Genomic DNA, 17996 nt, shown 5'->3' with positions numbered 1-17996 from the left:
ATGCCATCAGCCTTATTTATGTGTAATTTTAAGAGTTTGACCGAGGTTTGTTGGCCAGTTCATGTGTATCAAATCTGGGGAATTTGAAAAACCATTTTATTGACTCAGTTTCCAGTTAAAGGGCCACCAAACATTTTTAATAAAATGTAGTTCTGACCTGTGTATCCTTCAAGCAATACCACCACCATTTGCCTAAAGAAATCACCAGCTAGAGGGGGAGTACACAGTGAAGTGCAGGACTTTAAACACCACAAGAGCTCCAGGGGATTTCAAGGATGCTGTTCATTTATCCTAGGGAATGAATTTCAGATAGCCCAACTTGCTTGGTGATGGATACACCTGGTCCTAATTAATTGAAGTCAATAAAAGCACAGGTTGTCTGAGATTCTGTGCCAGAAATCTGCTGAGGAGAGTGCCAAATTTAAGAGCTATGGTGAGAAAGAAGAGACCAGGGACAAAGGTCTGGTCAGGTTATTGCAGAAGCAGGAGGCTCAAAGAGGATTGTGTGGGTTCGTTTTACCTATCTTAAGAAGCTTGCAGGTCGTCCCACAAACACTAAGCACCTATGCTTTTCAGAGGCAGTGTGGGGTTGACTTTTCTAATCCAAGATCAGGGTTGAGGAAAGAGCTTGGTTTAATTCAGGGAAAGTAAATAAATGATCAAATTTGGTACATTTCCCCAAATCTGTGTAAATAACAGCATGCGGTTTTAGGAAGGGTATTGATTGGTGGCTACATGGAAGTCAAGCATCTTGGCTTTGTGACCACTCAGCTCTGAACCAGAGACAGGTAAGGATGCATACCTATACCTTGTAGTAGCCGCTGCAGCTTGTTTTCAAACATCCCTCTCAGCCACCTTTCTCCCTTAAATCCTGTGTTATATCTAAACAAATCCTCCTATGAAAAACAAAATAAAACCCCAAGCTCAAAAATATAAGAAAATCTGGCCAATAGCCAATCCACACAGAGAACTGAACTTGAACTACATTGCAGTTTTGATTTCTAAACAAAACAGTGATTGGACTATAAGCAGCACACACCCATTATCACACACCCTTAATTACAGAGAAACTGAAAGCTAATAATTTTTATGTACTATTACATCCCTAGGAGGCCAGTTACCATGGAAATCTTGCCTTCCGTTTCTTCTACTTAGAGCATATTTATATGGAAGAGAAATGTAAACATGATAGAAAGATTAAACAAGACAAGGCACAGTTTGCTACAAATAGTTTACATTTTATTGTAAGAATACAGTAAAAAAAAAAGTTCTGTAGATCCATGAGTGGTAATTGGTCTACTGGAAAAGAAAAGGAGGCTACTCAAAAAAGTTTACAAAAATGATGAAATTGTGTTTTAAAAATGTAGAAAACAATTTAAAAACATCCTACCATGTTAGCCAAAATTCAAAGTGTATTTCTTTTGAATGTAAAAACTAACAAATAAATAAGTGTTAAATACAGATCTGAGTTAAAAATGATAAACTGCATTATATATTTAGCTCCCATTCATTTCAGACTTGTTTACAAAGCCAGATGAATCCACCAGAGATCTTGTTTTACACTTGAACTTTCCAGAAGAAGCACCTTATTTCCAGTGTTTCTTTTGTCCACTTCAAAAATATATTATTTTAAACAAAAAAGGCGCTTTAACCTGACATCAAGATAATCATATATTGGCACTGAAGGAATCTTGTAAACCATAGGAGTGCTTTGCTCAAAATGCTGCCTACAGATGGAAATCTACACCACAGGTGGCAGAGGGCAGACCCAACTCCCCCTTCACCGCCCTTACGTCATCTTCCAGTAAAGGAAAGAGAAAGCAACTCAGAAAACCACATGGCTATAACCACTGGCTGTGGGTCTATGTCAGGAATAGCAGTGCCTGCTGGAGGGAGGGCTCCCACAGTTGAATGGTATGGGCACCATTTGTATGTTTTGTCTTTGCTTCCAATTTGCTTGTGTTTCTGGAGAAGTTGGGGCTATTCATGGGACTGGGGTCACTTGATTTTATGCACTTGTATTTATTTGGTTTTCCTTAACCCTATGCAGTCATATGGTTACAAATAAAACAGTTCAAGTCTTTTAGGGCACATGCCAGAAGAAGCCAAACCAAGAAACAGACACACAACCTATAACAAAGTCATAGAACCAATATCCTTGACCCATAAAGCCCCAAACTGTGAATTCCAGTAGAAAGAGTATATATTTTGTACACTGTAGGTGGGAAAGGCCTAGAATCTGAGGAGGAATTGGACATGTGTGGTGAAAGCATGGGAAATAAAACCAGCAGCAATGGGCCTGCACTGCATCCTATAGCCCAAATATAAAATCTGCTGTCCTTTGGGTTAGGAGAGAAATCCAGAGCCTTATCAAGCCTGGCTCTTGGCACAGGGCCTCCACATTTGTGTATACCAATCTAGGGTTTCTTAAGAGTAGTCAGGTAAGCTTATTTCTACCAAGTTAAATTATTTGTAAGAAAAATTCCTACATACAATGGTGTTTGATTCTGCTCCCACCTTGTTTTATAGGTTTAAAAATAAAAGCATGGATTGATAAGTCGGTTGACTGTCAGAATGGTGGTCTTACACATAATCCCAGTAAAAAGATTCCCTTTCAGTAACCAAGGTTACAACATTTTTTAGTTGTAAATGGACACAATAACTTTTTATGTGGTCCTGAGGATGGAACCCAGTGCCTCACATGTTCTACACAAGCGTTCTACCACTGAGTCACAACCCCAGCCCAGCCCCCCAAGGTTCTGAATCTAGGTCAGAGATCAGGACTGCTCCTGAGGAAAATTTAGGGGTTTTTTTTCTTTATAAAGTTTGTTTAAGCACCTCAAAGAACATGAGGCTCTATTATTTGACAAGAACTACATGAGGAAGACATTAATAGTTTGGACTCACATGCAATTTCTTTTTTCATGCTCAGATTTTTCGCTGCTCAGAGTGGGAATTGGGATTTCTTTCTTATGGCCATCTTACATTTATCCTGTCTTGTTCAGAACATTGCTGAAAATTTCCACTGGTATGTGACCTAGGCTTTCAAAATAAGGTCTGATGTCCTGTGATGGGGTGAATTGACTAAGTGGTCATAGTTTTGTATGAGTATTTTAACTGAAAACAAAAGGGTAGTGTTTGTTATCTGCTTGGGTGGATACAGTTGTAAATCTAGCTTCACATGTCATTTTAGAATCTGCTTTGGGTGGCATTTATAATGTGCTTATTCTGATATGAAAGATGTTTCCAGCATATAGGAAAAAGGTTTGAGGTTTGGCATTTTGGGAAAAGAACTACTTTGGTGAACTGTAGAACAGACCTGATGTTTTAATACAGTGGTGTTTTGGGGTCTGTATTTATGGATAGACTGGTTTGTTTTGAACTTAAGTATTCATATTATCTCCCTTTTTCTGAAGGTACGAAAAATTATTTAACACTATGCAACTAAAGTACTTTTAGACATTTGTTTTATGAGGAATATAAACAAAAAACTGCCATAAAATAGAATAAAAGAATCAAATACACGTAGGGGTTTAAGATGAAGTAAGTATTGTTCGTTTTTCAATATTTCCTTGGGGGTGGAGGACAGTCATCTGATCAGCTTACTTGCCCAAGTTAAAGTCTGTCTCTGGACACACCCACTCAAAATAATCATTGTCCCAAGGAACTTTCCCAAGAGCCTCTACTGAAAATGCCTTTCATCTCGCATCTGCTACCCTAACCATCCTGTCTCCCCAGCAAGGGCTACAACCAGGTCATCTTTGTATTTTAAGCTGGGAATGCAAGGGTGCCACTCACATACTGAGCAGGTGACCAGGCTTGGTACATAGAAACCTGGGAGTTCCCCATAAGGCAAGAGGTCCTGAATACCTGAGAAACTCTTTTGGTCAAGACAAATTATGACATTCAAAGCAAGTTGAGGATAAAGGCTTTTCTATTTTGGTAAAGCAAAAGGCTGAGAAACAGAAGATGAGAAAAGGAAATACTACCTGTAAGTCAATAACAAATACCAGGAAAATGAGCTCCTCTTAGTGTTTATTGCACCTGACAAGGCAGATGTTCAAGAAAAGGTTCCTGAACAAAGAAAGCTGAGGAGAAATAAATGCAGCCTCTAGGGTCATTTCTATCATTTAACACTTATTACTCTGAGAACACTTACATATTGCCTCGATGATAATGTTCACAAATTCAAGATTTCAATAAAATATGGTGGCACACACTTGTAATCTCAGTGACTTGAGAGACTGAGGCAGGAGGATTGCAAGTTTGAGGTCAGCCTCAGCAACTTAGTGAGACCCTGGGATGTGGCTCAGTGATAAATTGCCTCTGGGTTAAATCCCCAGTACACCCTTCCCTCAAAAAAAAAAAAAAAAAGTTTTGAATCACTTCTGAGTGAATCCCAAATATTCTCATTTAGGGTTCAAAGAGGGTCTCTGGCAAGGAGGGATGCTGAATCTGCCTTGTCACAAAGCACACCTGTAGGATACTTTTTCATAAATAAAAACGGGAACTTTCACAGCAATTTTCTCTAATTGCTGGCTCTCCTAGCTGTGTACACTCTCAGCTGCCTACTGCTTAGGTAATGGGATGAACCACTATGTCTACAGCCTTAGGAAATAGCCAAGGGTCGCTATGATTCAACTGCAGCTACTTCCCAAGATTTGCATGGTCTTTTGTTTTATTTTGCAGTATTCTGTTTTGTGAAAGGACTCTGACTTCCTATATACTGATCTTTCCATGACTCAGAACATTACTGTGGACAACCAGTTCTATTGATGAGAAACATATAAAATATCACTGGTGTGACAAAGGGAATTTGTAAAAAGAGGTCTGAGGCAGCTCTTGTCAGATATCAATCCTACTTGAGAGGACACAGAGCCACAAAAGAGTGTACACATAAAGGGTACCAAACTGAGTATGGGTTTTTCTTTAAGAAAGTGTTAGAGACCTGAGAGGCATACAGTATTTAATAACCTGCAGCAGGAAGTCCCTCAACCCCCATCTGTGGACTGGCTTCCCTTGGTGACAGTAGTGATTTGTTGGAAGATTGGCCTTGGAGTCATCCTGTATTGGTCCTTGGTTGCTGCCCTTCATCTCCTTTCAACTTTCCTTCCTAGATGTATCTTTCTCTGTCTCTTACTTTACCCATGCTGCGCTCTGACTGGCTTTAGGATGCTTCCAAGATTGTTTTCATGTAAATGTTATGGGTAAAAGATGAGGGACATGGCTACTTAACTTTTCCCGTTTCCCTGCTGAATTCTTGGTTTACCCAAAGTAGAGCTCAGCAGAGCAAGGTCCTTTGTGGGTCACTCTAGGAGCCACTTAATTTACCTGGATCAAGAGGTGAAGCAGGGTAGATGTGACTGAGCTGCCACTTACGAGAGACTTGAGCCCAGGTTAAGCTCCATTGCAAACAAAGGTTTTTATTAAGTGTGAATAATCAGTGTGCTTAAGACTAAAATTAACAAATGTAAAGATGACATGGGATGATTTCCTTGATATATTTTTTTTAAGTACTTATTTTTTAGTTGTAGTTGGACATACAAATAAAAAGGTATTATTTGATGCTGAAGATCGAACTCGGGGCCTCACACGTGCTAGGCAAGCACTCTACCACTGAGCCACAACCCCAACCCTCCTTGATATGTTTGAACACGTTACCAAATCCATTAGGTGGGAGGACAACGAGAATGCCACCCGGCATGGGATAATCTGACCAGGGGACATGAAATTACTCTGAACATGAGGTTATTTGGTTTGCTTCTGCAAAGGCCCACACCGTCAGGTGACCTCTCTTGCTTTTTTTTTTTATTTTTATTTTTGGCTGCAGAGATTTTATTTTCTGTAGGAAAGGATCTGGCTTCTTGGCCTTGCTTTCCTCAGGCTCCCTAGTGACCTTGCCCATGTATTTGTTGTACTCTCCATAGGTAACCTCAACCTCTTCGGATACACTTGACTCAGCACCTGAGCAACAGACTGCAGCCCCTGCTCTTTAAACTATGCAGAAGTAAAATGACTGAGAGTTTAGTACAGCAGGCTTTCTCTACCACCCAGGAATCTGAGTGTAGCTAAGTGATTCTTAATGCCTATATTTACTGATTCAGAGTTTAATCTTTGAATCAGTATAAGGAAGCAAGATGGTTTTTGAGGGGTACCAAACTATGGCAAAGATATGTAGTTTGTATATTAGGGCATTTTTTTTTTAAAGAATTTTATGGGACTTTAAACCTGTATCACTAACTCCTTCAAGTAGGTAATTTTGGTATGTGAAATCCTGACTTTTTAAATCTTTGCAGAAATTAACATAGTACTGGATTTCCCCAAATGATGATAGTTTCACATCTTGTCCAAATACTAACCAAAACCAGAGGAAAAATCTTTAATGAAACACTTCTGGTATGTATAAGCAAGTCAGTAACAAGAGGTAATACTTTAATAGTAAACTTTCATGTTAACTTAGTACTATAATGGAAATATTCTTTCCTTTTCATACAAAATTTGATTCCCCTTGAGATATTAATAAAGAAAACATGGTCTTTTAATTTTTCTGTATTCTGTTTTGTGAAAGGACTGACTTCTTACATGCTGGTCTTTCCATGACTCAGAATACACAGGACAACCAGTTCTGTTGATGAGAAACATCTAATCACTGAAACAAAGGGAGTGTATGTAAAAAGAGCTTTGCGGCAACTCTTCTCAGATATCAATCCTACTGTAGGAACACAGCCACTTTGATTACATGGAATATAAAATTATTTCAGCTTTCAGATTGGTAATAAATGGTGATAAAAAAAAAATCCCCCACCAAGGCTCCTTGGTGATTTCAGGTAAATAGTATACATGAAACATACTAGGAAATCTGTTCAGATGCAGTCTTAAAGCATCTCAAGTGGTGTAACTCATGTTGTATGTCACTATGGTTCAGTTAGGTGTCATGCATTCTAATTTTTGTTTACAAGGTACTCAGTGTGTATTATGTTACAATTAGAGCACTTTACATACCCTGGCTTCACAAAAATGGCTTTCAAGTTATTTTAGTGGTAAATTAAATGTTTTAAAACTATATGGTGAAACTGAAGTAAAGGTCAGGAAAACAGAACTATTTCAATGACATTTTGTCTTCTAAGTAATTCTGAATAACACCTGACACAAGTAGGCTCCTGTGTATGCTGATCAGCTAAGAAATCTTTTAATATTGAAATAGGTGAAGTATGGATGGGGAACACTATACTGCCCATATTTTTTTTAAAGAATGTTTTTAGTTGTGGATGGACACAATATCTTCATATGGTGGTGAGGATCCAACCTAGGGCCTCACGCATGTGAGGCTTCAAGTACTCTACAACCTCGCCAATACAAATTTGAGAAGAGAAATAAATGAGTCTTTTCACTAGGAATGTTGTGGCAGGAGAAGCTGAAATAAAATCTGTTTCTGAGAACTTAAAACCCAATATTATTTATTTTCCCAGAAAAAAAATGTTGGCTTTCAGATATAATTGATTACATGGAATACAAAATTTTAGCATTCAGATTAATAATAAATGGTGATTTAAAAAAAAAAAACCAACAAGACTCCTTGGTGATTCCAGGTCGATAGTGCAGGTAACAGTCAGACTGCCTGTCCTTACCACACCTCCCATCATGGATTAATGCATTTAAGGACTTAAGAAGGGAGCTATAGACTACTGGTATCAATGGATCATCTAAGAGTTGCATATAACAAAGATTTATGACCAGAGTCGCATTCAGACCACTGGAAATTTTGGTTACAACTATTTTCTTACTAAACAATTCACAGGATTTGGTGAATTTCTGAACCCTCTTTTCCCCCTGAATCAACTTGCAAATTCAGAACAGTATTTGTGTGCTTTCTGGGTATGGATTAGCCTCCTAAAGTACATAATTCCAATAATTATCAGTGACAGAAGGGATGAATAAATTATGCTTCAAGCATAACAAAATTAACAGTAAAAAATGTTTGCATAAGCTTTTCTTAATTCATGAGCCTATATTAAATTTAATATTCTATACAACTGATATGATCCTGAAAGACTCCCAATGAGTTATTAATCTTGAACTGTACCACAGCCTGCTTCAGGACAAGGAATAAAATAGAATTTAAATGCTGCAGATGTCATGATGTTTTGAAAAGCTTTTTTAATTTAAGCAGTTATGATGTGAATTGCAAATTCTAACAGCCTGAGTGAGTGAAATACCAATACCATGTTCATTCTTTACACCAGAATGCAAGGATTAAGCTTTGGGTTTTGTTCACAAAATTAAAGTCAGAGCCATTATTCTCTCTCCTTGCTGAGAGCTTAGTGTTGAGGCCTAAGTGAACAGGGTCTGGCTATTTAAAAAAAAAAAAAAATTAAAAACAGATTCACTTGGAAGTATGGAAAGGGGTAGAAATGTCTTGTCTACTTAATGCACGAGTCTGAGGATTATCATGGTATATACTATCAAAAGAAAGTTCCATGTACTTATAATATTTGACCTTAGGGAGAACCATGCTGATTAAAAAGAAGTTGTTTTGTAACGTTAAAGGCAAATTTATTCCTTCATTTTGGTCTGAATGTACTAATCATTGAAAGGGTACAAAATTTGCAAGGATATTTGCAATGGACACAAGTCATTCTTCTCTTGAGTTCTGCACAATGGTATTCACAGGCAGCAAATAGTGAGAGAAAGGAATGCTCTATCTCTTAAGCTCTTCCCAATAATCCTAAGGTGATATAGATATCTGGACACAGCCTCAAGCACTTATAAAAGACTTCCAGGTCATCATTACCCCTAAACATGACCATCTCCTACATATAGATGCGGGGGGGGGGGTAAGTTGCCTGGATGCATCGAGATTCACCTCAATAGAATCCTAGTTTTAATGGTGGTACATTTTGAGCACTGTGCTTGCACACCTGTCAGCTACTGAAGATATCTAGGAAGCATAAGGGTAAATGAAGAAAAGTGGAAAGATCAGGGCTTTCTTATTAGTACTCATTTGATTTCTGAACCATCTATTTAATTCACACCCGTCTTGTACTTCACAAATATTTGTGAATGTCTACACACTACTGATCTAGAACCATGACTTCTGACAGCTCTGGAAACGGGTACTACTGGGGGAATGACCCTTCTATGAGGAAGATACTTAACTGTCACTTTTATGGACTTGTACCCGGTAGAGCTTTGAAAATTTTTCTTGCCATTAAGAGGACTCTGTGGACTCCTGGGGCCTTTTTGGTGAATTCAGACAACATTAAAAAGGACATGCATGGATTTATAAAACATGCCTTTACGTTTTCCTTTAATTTGAGCACCACTCTAGCTGCTCTTTCCCCCCAGACTACCTTCCTGGTTACACTTCTTGCTGTCCCAGCAATCTAACATCCTTTAATTGGGTGCTCTAAGGACAGTTCATATTCAGACTGAAGGAATTGACAGTGGAGGAGCATGATGATTCTTACTGGGCTTATTTCTGTCAAAACTCAAACAAAAAAACCCCACACTCATGGGCATCCCAAATAATTCCCCCTACAAGTGTCTATTTACAGACAGACTCTCACCTTGACAGAGTAGAAAGCCAGCTGTGTTTGGAATGTGAAAACTTTTAGCACCAACTGAGTAGGGTCTGTGGCATAGGAGTAGCCCACAAACTGTGCCTGATGTAGAAAATCTTTGAGAAACATCAGTGGTCCTAGGTGTGAAAAAGACTTTTTTTTTTTTTAACTTTTCACATGTTTAGAACCTGTGCTTTTCTATTTACAGTGGTCTGAAATGGCAGGATCGCTTGGTTAGCCAAAAAAGGCCTTGGTAGGACTATTTCTTGGATAAGTCTGCATTTCACATAGTTTAAAGTTAAAAAAAAAAATAACCTTACAGGATGGTTGCCAGCAATATGGTACAAACTCATCATTAACGAGAACAACAGTATTAATCTGCTGGAGGACAGTCTTGAAGGCTGAGCTTGGCACTGTGACTATGTGATTTTCCTTTTGATGATGGTAAGCTCTTTCTGAAGTTCACTGAATGTAGGACGGTTTTCAGGATTATAATCCCAACACTTCATCATAATTTTAGAAATTTCCTCTGGACAGTTTTGAGGGGCTGACATCCGGTATCCTAAAGACCCAAGAGAACAAAGAAATGAGAATGGACTTAAGAAATGAATGCTCACACAGGGTATATGCATTTTGTAAATTTTAGTACCTTATGTTGTAGGTATTATAATAGAAACAAAAAATCCATTTCAGAGTACATTCTCCCTCCTCATGGGCCATAGAGAAATCAGTATTACACAGCCATTAACACTTAGTTCAAAAAACATGGTCAGGAAGATATACTACAAATGTATATTAGTTGCTAGAATTAAATGCTAGGGGCAGAGTTTCTAATTCATCTTCGAAATCCTAGGTTGCAGAGATGAGCTTTTAAACACTAACAGTGAAGGAAAAATGAATGAGTCATAAGCTGCTGTCTGGAAGTGTTGCTCGTATGTGTGACTCTACCAGTGTGAGAGAGGGAGGTTCTCAGCCCTGTCCCCTGGGCAGCCTCAGGCCAGGGTACATTACTGCATCTCAGCAACATCTCTTTGAGGAAGCTGTGGATGACAGTAGTGCCTGCTGGGAATAACTAGTTTTTGGTGATGCTATAGCTCTGGTCTGGAACCCCGCCCCCCCCCCAGGATTTCTTCAGAAGTGTTATAAAATTCTCCACTTCTTGAAGACAGACAGCATTGTACTTTGTAATATTTTTAAGGAGAGATTTATTTGGTATGGAATAAAAAATAATAGGCTGGGAATAGTAACCTGTTTTCACGGAAGACATTGAATGGTACGGCACTGCAACTTCATGCCAAGCAGAGAAGGGGTAGAGAAACAGCTTGTAGTTTTCTACTTTTAAAGTATCAAAATACTTCAAAGTGTTGGTTTCGTTATATAAAAGCCATGGGATTCAAAAGCAGAATTGTGCACTACGTTTTCTCTGCTTACACACCTAAATAGCATAATACCCTCTTTGCCAGCAATCTGGCCAGGAGAAACACCATTGGCACTGCAGCCCCCAAGGCTGGATTTGAATCCTTCCCTTCTGGGTCTCTGGCTCACCTCTTTCCACTTGCTCTCGTGCTTGTTGATTTGTCATTCCAGGGTAAGGAGAGATCCCTAAGCTGAAGGTCTCCCAGAGCAGGATGCCAAAGCTCCATACATCACTCTCAGAACTGTATCTTCCTGGGAAAGGAACAACAAACCATAACCAGGTGAGGCACAGGGACAAGGAGGTGACAGGTTCTGGTTATGTATGTCAGTCACATAACAACTGAACTCACCAAAGGACCTCCAGAGCTAGTGCTTCTATTCTTTTCACTTTTTTTTTTTATACTTCAGGACTAGTTATGTCGAATAATCACTTGCTCCCTCTTCTCCCCACCAAGAGCAAGTTTCAGCCAGCATGCAGGCTTACTTTCCTAGAGTGTCATGAGTGAGGTGGTTTATATAAAAACATGTAAATGTATACACATCAGTGCCTAGGAGATTAAATAAGTTGGATTCCTGCAATTTTGTCTTCTGCATCATTTTCTTTCTACTAAAATTGCAAACAAACCTAAAGCAATAAGAAAACTTTCTTAATTTCAATTTTTTACTCATCACTGTTTACAGATATTCTTACGTACTTAAAGGTCTCATTTCTCTGCTGATAGAAAAATATATTTTCTGTAAATCAAACTGTTTTGAAGAGTGGAAATTAACATAGCTGACTGATAAAAACAACTTCTTTAAATTACATGGTGCCTTGTTTCATCAAAATAGCTCAGTAAAACAGGTGCACCAAGATAAGCTCTTAGAACATATGTGGTAGCTTTCAGGAAATACAGATAAATCAACACAAGATGGATGTGAAATCAAAGAAGGGTAACAGAAAGGTCCTTTGCAAGACTGTCCCAAGATATTTAATTTTATGTATAGGGCACATACTATCACAATTACATGTAGAAGGTTTCTTAAATGATTTCAGTTTCTGTCCCTCCTCTAAAACCATTACTATAAAGAATATTCTTGAAGTAAAGGAGTGTCTGCCTGCACTGTGTTAACTGATCTGTTTTGAGAGGACTAAGTAAAGGTTCAGGCTATGTTATTTCAGCTTTCCTCTTGGTAGATGGTAATTATGGACATAAATCTTGCTACCCAACAGCATAGTTAGTTTTCTTATCTGCAAATCAACTATTATGATGATCCAATAGTTTTTCATGAAAGTATCTTATTTTGTAAAATATATGGACGGGTATCAAGAAAGGCATATTTTAGGTAAACTAAGATCATACTCCAGAAGTGGAAACGTTCAACCTAGTTTTGGATTTTGAACTTGGTATTGCTGGATAATTTTAAGGATAAGAGCAAGTTAGTTGTATCTTTATGCTTTTCTATCTCTTAATTCTCACAATATGCTTGTAGAGAAAGGGTATTATTTTCATCTTGCAAAGTAGGAAACAGATGCAGAGTAGTAGAAGGCTTGCCAAGATCATGCAGTCAATGATGTAACAGATCCAGGACTCTCCATTCAAAACTCTGCCTTTTGGAGTTAAATCACATTAATCAAATTAGAGGAGGATACATCAGCCCCAAATAACCAGGTGACAAGTGGGAGAGTTCAATAATTGATACATGATTTTATTTCTTCTTTGGAGATCAGTATCCTCTTTGCCCACAGTATCTTGTGACTGTGGATGGTAGTGATAAATGCCCCACAGTCCAAGCATGTTACAATTTCTGCATTTTAAAAAATTGCTGGGGGTGGGCTGTGGCTCAGCGATAAAGCACTCTTTGAGTGAGGCCCTGGGTTCGAACCTCAGCACATAAAATAAAGGTATTGTGTCCACTTCCAACTTAAAAAAAAAAATTGCTGGGTAAGATTCACAAATCAAAGCCAAAGAAATCTTTGAGAACAAGATGAAAATATGATAGGTACATTTGCCTGGGAAATTATGTAGCTAGAGATAAGGGTAGGAGAAGGGCTTACACTGCACGTTAAAGCAGATAACAAAACAAAATAGTAAAAACCAGTTTAATTCTACACCTTAAGCCTACCCTTTTGAAAGGTTTCTTTTCATGTACTCTGCCCATATCTCCAATGAAGTGTGGGGTTAGTGTTTCATCACTGAGGCCAGACTGTAGGGAAACCTTACCAAGTAGAAAAATGTACCAAGGACTTTTAAAAGAATCTTCTAAAAGTAAGGATTTAGAGCCAATCTTCAGTAATTCTACATCTGAGAACACAATTTCCCAGGACTGCCTGAGGCTTAAAGACTCAGGAATTTCTCCATGGGATTACATACTACAAACTCCCTCCTCATCTAAATATGGAGACTGCCAAAAAAAATCCAAGAACTTTGTACTCCTCCTTAAGTTACAATTCACCTAAAATACAGTGATCAAGAGGCATAATCATGTACTAGTAAGAGGACTTTTAAAAGGCTGTGTAATATAGATTATCTGGCAACCAGGGCTTGGTTTTAGTGATAAATCTTTAGGGGGCAAAATATTACAATCTTTTACCCTGTGATTCTTCACTTTAGTGATATAACCCCACCATCCAAGACAAAAACCACTGTGGAAACTAGCAGGGCTGCCATTTCCCTGGGTGCTGAGGAATAGTGTGGATTGGCTTGCAATTACTAAAAAGGTCACAGAAATCTTATTTGCTCTCACAATGAAAGACAAACCAAGGGTGAGGACTGGTATCTGGATTAAGCCCAGCCAGTATACATTCAAAAGTTTTCACTGCTCGAGGAATTACCATACGTTTTCCAGATCACACTAGTACGTACTCAGAATAACTGGATATGTACAGACCTATTTACAATAGCCAAAAAAAGAAAACTGCCCCAATATACACAAATGCATGAATAAACTGTGGTATATACACAGAATGAAATATGTTGGAAAAAGTACTGATGAATGAACCTTAAAAGGATTATAGTAAATGAAAACAGGATACAGACGGTCACATTGATTCTATTCATTTCAAATATCTAGAAAGGTAACAGGAGAGGGAGGAAATAGGTACATGATCTTGAAATGAAGAAAATGTTTTGAAACTAGACAAAGGAAGTGGTTTCCCAACACTGAATTATATTAAATGCTACCAAATTTTTCACTTTAATTTTGTGAATGTCACCTATTAAAAACCTTTATCTGCTTAATCTAGGCATTAAAAATTATTTTCATAATTTATCATGATTTGCTGATTGAAAATGGAAGGTTACTACTTATTCAAGACATTATACCCATTGTTTTAGACATTACTTCCCTAAATAAAAAAAGTTACATTTTCAAAGAGAATTTTAATATTTATTTTTTAGTTTTCGGCGGACACAACATCTTTGTATGTAGTGCTGAGGATGGAACCCAGGCTGCACGCATGCCAGGTGAGCGCACTACCACTTGAGCTACATCCCCAGCCCCCAAAAATGTAACTTCTAATTTCACTTAAAGCACACTTTTTTCTTTTGCTAAATTCATGAGTTGTTACCCCATTTCATTCTAACCAGAATACAAACTTTCTAATTTCAATGACACATTAAAATTCAAGTAAAAAAAAATCACTATTTTAATTCCAATCTTTGTCCTCAGGATTTATGTAAGTTCCAGAGAAACTAAAGGATTGACTGACATAATATTTTAACAGTACATGAAGTTATTGGACCAATTAAAAACATTCAAATAAATGGCCCAGAGCTACCACAACACTTTTATTCTATGTATAATCTGTTTCAATTGTTTGGTAGATCAAAAAGAATATAAGCACTTATGTCTCAATCTTTAATCTAGAAATCCGATCAATAATTTCAATTAAGTTTGTGCTCGTGTGGAAGTGCAAGGTCTGAACAGTTATACATTGGGCTGGTTCTCAACTTGGATTTTGCTATATACTCCTGTATAATTACCTGTAAATGTTTTGTGCTGATAGTCCATTTTTACCACCAAAAAGTAAAAAACGTCTATTCTTACCATAATTAAGAGCTTCTGGTGCTGTCCATTTAATGGGAATCTGCTTTAAGCCAGAAGATGAATATACCCCACCATCCTCTTGACGAGACATTCCAAAGTCACTGATTTTTAGAATATTATTTTCACCTACGAGGCAGTTTCTTGCAGCAAGGTCCCTAGATTATAATAAGACACAGAAAACACCTATTAAAACAAATTGAAAGAAGCTTTCACATTTATGACTTCCAGACTTTGCATTTTTACATTTGCAATGTATTTATAATGAGGTTAAGAAAGCTTGTGATTTACCAGTCCTTCCCAAGTTTTCTGTCATAGGTAAAATATCATCCACAATATTTGCATAAGGAACAGGCCACATGCTATCTTTCTATGCATCACATATTTCCATTTAAATAGAAAAGCATGATTCTGAGGTTAAGGGAAAAATCAGAAAGGCTAAGTAAATCTACCATTGTGTCTCCTTGGACTGGCTTCACTGGCCAATAGAACTTGCTGTGATGGAGACAACAGCCATGTGTGGCCACTAAACACTTGCAATGTGGCTCACGTGACTGAATTCTTCATTTTATATACTTTTCATGTATTAAATTTAAATGGCAGCATGTGGCTAATAGCTATTGTGTAGCCCTCAATATACCATCTCTGGAGTTTCCAAAGGCTGGACATGACCGAGGTGCCAGAGAGGCCGATAACACTACTGTGTCTGGGACAGGCAAACCCTTCTTGATGAGCTGTTCTTGGTGCTCTCCTATTCAACTTTTTTTCATTTACTATACATTCCAGTCCTACTACTATCTTTGGTCTCCAAACCTAGGACAAATTCCCTAAACTCAGAATATTTGTTTCCACTTCCTATGGGTCCTTCTCACTTAGCTCTTCCTTTGCCTGAAATTTCCTCTACCCATTTGCATAGCTGGCTCCTGTTCACTTATGTTCTTTCTTCAGAGGGAATATGGCAGTGAACCAAAGTGCTGTGTCTCATTCTAGTAAGGAGGATAGTCAATAATCAAATCTATGTAAACATATGTGGGAGAGAATATATATATTCACACATACAAAAAAAAAGTGTCATAGTGCTGAGTGTTAAGGGGAAAGAGGTTTAAATAGGCTAGTAAGGAACAGTGGGATCAGATTCAAGGAGTGTGGTAGAGGCAGAAATGGACTTTGAGTCAGTGGGCTTTGACTTTAATACAGAAGTTCCGTTTTAGCTGAATATTTTGCCCTGCAGTTTTAAAATGCTATGCTTCCCAGCCTTCCCCACAGGTAGGTGTGTCCACAATGTTAAACATGGATTGTCTTGAATTCCAGAAAGTAGCAGCACCATTCTCCCTTCTTTGAACCTGAATTTGAACAAAGAAGAAACTTTAACCTAGACCCCTAATTTCTTGCTGCTGTTCCAATGTTAATGAGTTGTCAGACATGTCCTGAAGTGCATACTTTTGATCTTGGATTTAGTACTTTAACATGAGAAATTTTTATGTAATTCAAGTGGTCTTCATTTCTTAATTTTTTTCTCCCTTTTTGGTTTTAGTATGTATTTTATTACATGCAGTTAATAAAACAGTGTAGAGGTGGATCTGGTTTTGGACACATTGAGATATCTCATTTCCCAGTGGAGTTGGAGGTCAATAGTTGTGGCTTTTTGGTGGTGTTTGAATTGATGGAACTGGAAAATGTTTTCACCTAGAACATAGAGGGAGAACGGGCACCATTCAAGGACTAGGCCCTAAGGCATGGCATGCCTTGGAGAAGGGTTAAATAAAGGAGCAGCGAGTGAGGCAGAGAGAAGCCATAGGGGAGAGTATGGTGGTCCTAGCTTCATTTTACTTATCTAAAAAATATAATCTAGCAGGGTTCAGTGCAACAATGTTTGTAAAGTACCAGCATATAACATGTGGCTCAGGATATCCTATGTATTGCTGCTACTGTTAAGAGGTTCTGAAACAGTATGCATAAATCACTTCACAGAAAGTCTTTAAGAGTGTTTTGCTTACAAAGGAAATGTGGCCAGCACCTGAAAACTCAGGACTACAAAAGGTACATATGCAAAAAACATGCTTCCAAAGATGGAATAATAGTTGCATGGTAAGGATTTCATTTTGTAAAACTTTTACTAAGTTTCTACATTATTCTCTGTCAATGAATAAAAGTCATAAGGCCTTATCTCTGTTGAGACTGAGTTCATTTATCTTAGGTATGGAGATTTTTCATAAAGAGGGATCCATAAAGGTAATGTTTGTAGACCAATTTCAAATTAGGATGTACATTATTTCTTTAAGTTCGATTTATGGACTCCTCTCTCTTTACCCTTCAACCTCAGAAACTATTCCGTATTTCTATAACAGAATTATTATACATTAAATCTATCATTAATAAAGGGAATGGCTGGAGAATTGTTCAGAAGTTCTGGATGTATTTGACTCAGGGAATCTAACTCAATTAGTATTATATATTTGTTTTGAAGAGGACAAGCAGTATCACATATTTCTTAAGTTCAGCATGTCTTCAAAATTTACATTCCACAGCTTCTATTCTGACTTGGCAATGTAAACTCATTCTGTACTTCTGTTGATCACACCTAAAACCACCAGTTGAACTACGAAAAATAACTCAAGACTCTACCTGTATTACTTTGAAGAGTCTGGAGTGCAGTAGGAACTTTCAAAGGCAACTACATGGGACTGAGTTTTCTGTCCCTTTGCAGCCTCTCCTCTAGCAGCTTTCCCCTGAAGGTAGGTTCTAGGTACAGCGTAATATAAGGCAGTAGTACCAGTACTAGTGATTAAAACTCCAATAGAAACCATGTCTTTCTTCCCAGAATAAAGACATTGTGTCCATCTACAACTATATATATGAAAAAATATAGAGGGATCTCTACAGAACTCTAACAGGGGCTGAAGCTCAGTTTTAGTGCATTTGCCTAGCATAAGAGAGACAATGGGTTCTATCCTTAGCACCACATAAAGACATTCTGTCCAACTACAAAATTTT

At 37.8% G+C, this 17996-nt stretch overlaps 1 protein-coding gene across 9 annotated transcripts in view; it reads right to left on the bottom strand.

Moving 5' to 3' along the window:
• Positions 1-3279: 3279 nt before the first annotated feature.
• The window catches only part of Fer (FER tyrosine kinase), a 396280-nt gene continuing 381563 nt past the window's right edge, over positions 3280-17996 (bottom strand). For 8 of the 9 annotated variants that reach the window (XM_078045431.1, XM_005327220.5, XM_040273795.2 and 5 more), the window contains 3 exons: positions 15006-15160; positions 11106-11228; positions 3280-10122 (listed from right to left, as the gene is read on the bottom strand). In XM_078045431.1, the coding sequence (XP_077901557.1) occupies positions 9980-10122; positions 11106-11228; positions 15006-15160 (421 nt within the window). In that variant the 3' untranslated portion in view covers positions 3280-9979. Of the gene's footprint in view, positions 10123-11105; positions 11229-15005; positions 15161-17996 lie in introns of those variants that run through there. The other variant, XR_013437379.1, reaches the window with a different exon arrangement.

Source organism: Ictidomys tridecemlineatus, chromosome 1, assembly GCF_052094955.1.
Source record: "Ictidomys tridecemlineatus isolate mIctTri1 chromosome 1, mIctTri1.hap1, whole genome shotgun sequence".
Classification (NCBI taxonomy): Eukaryota; Metazoa; Chordata; class Mammalia; order Rodentia; family Sciuridae; genus Ictidomys; species Ictidomys tridecemlineatus.
The sequence above is the reverse complement of the archived record's forward strand: the minus strand, read 5'-3'. Positions and strand labels throughout refer to the sequence as shown.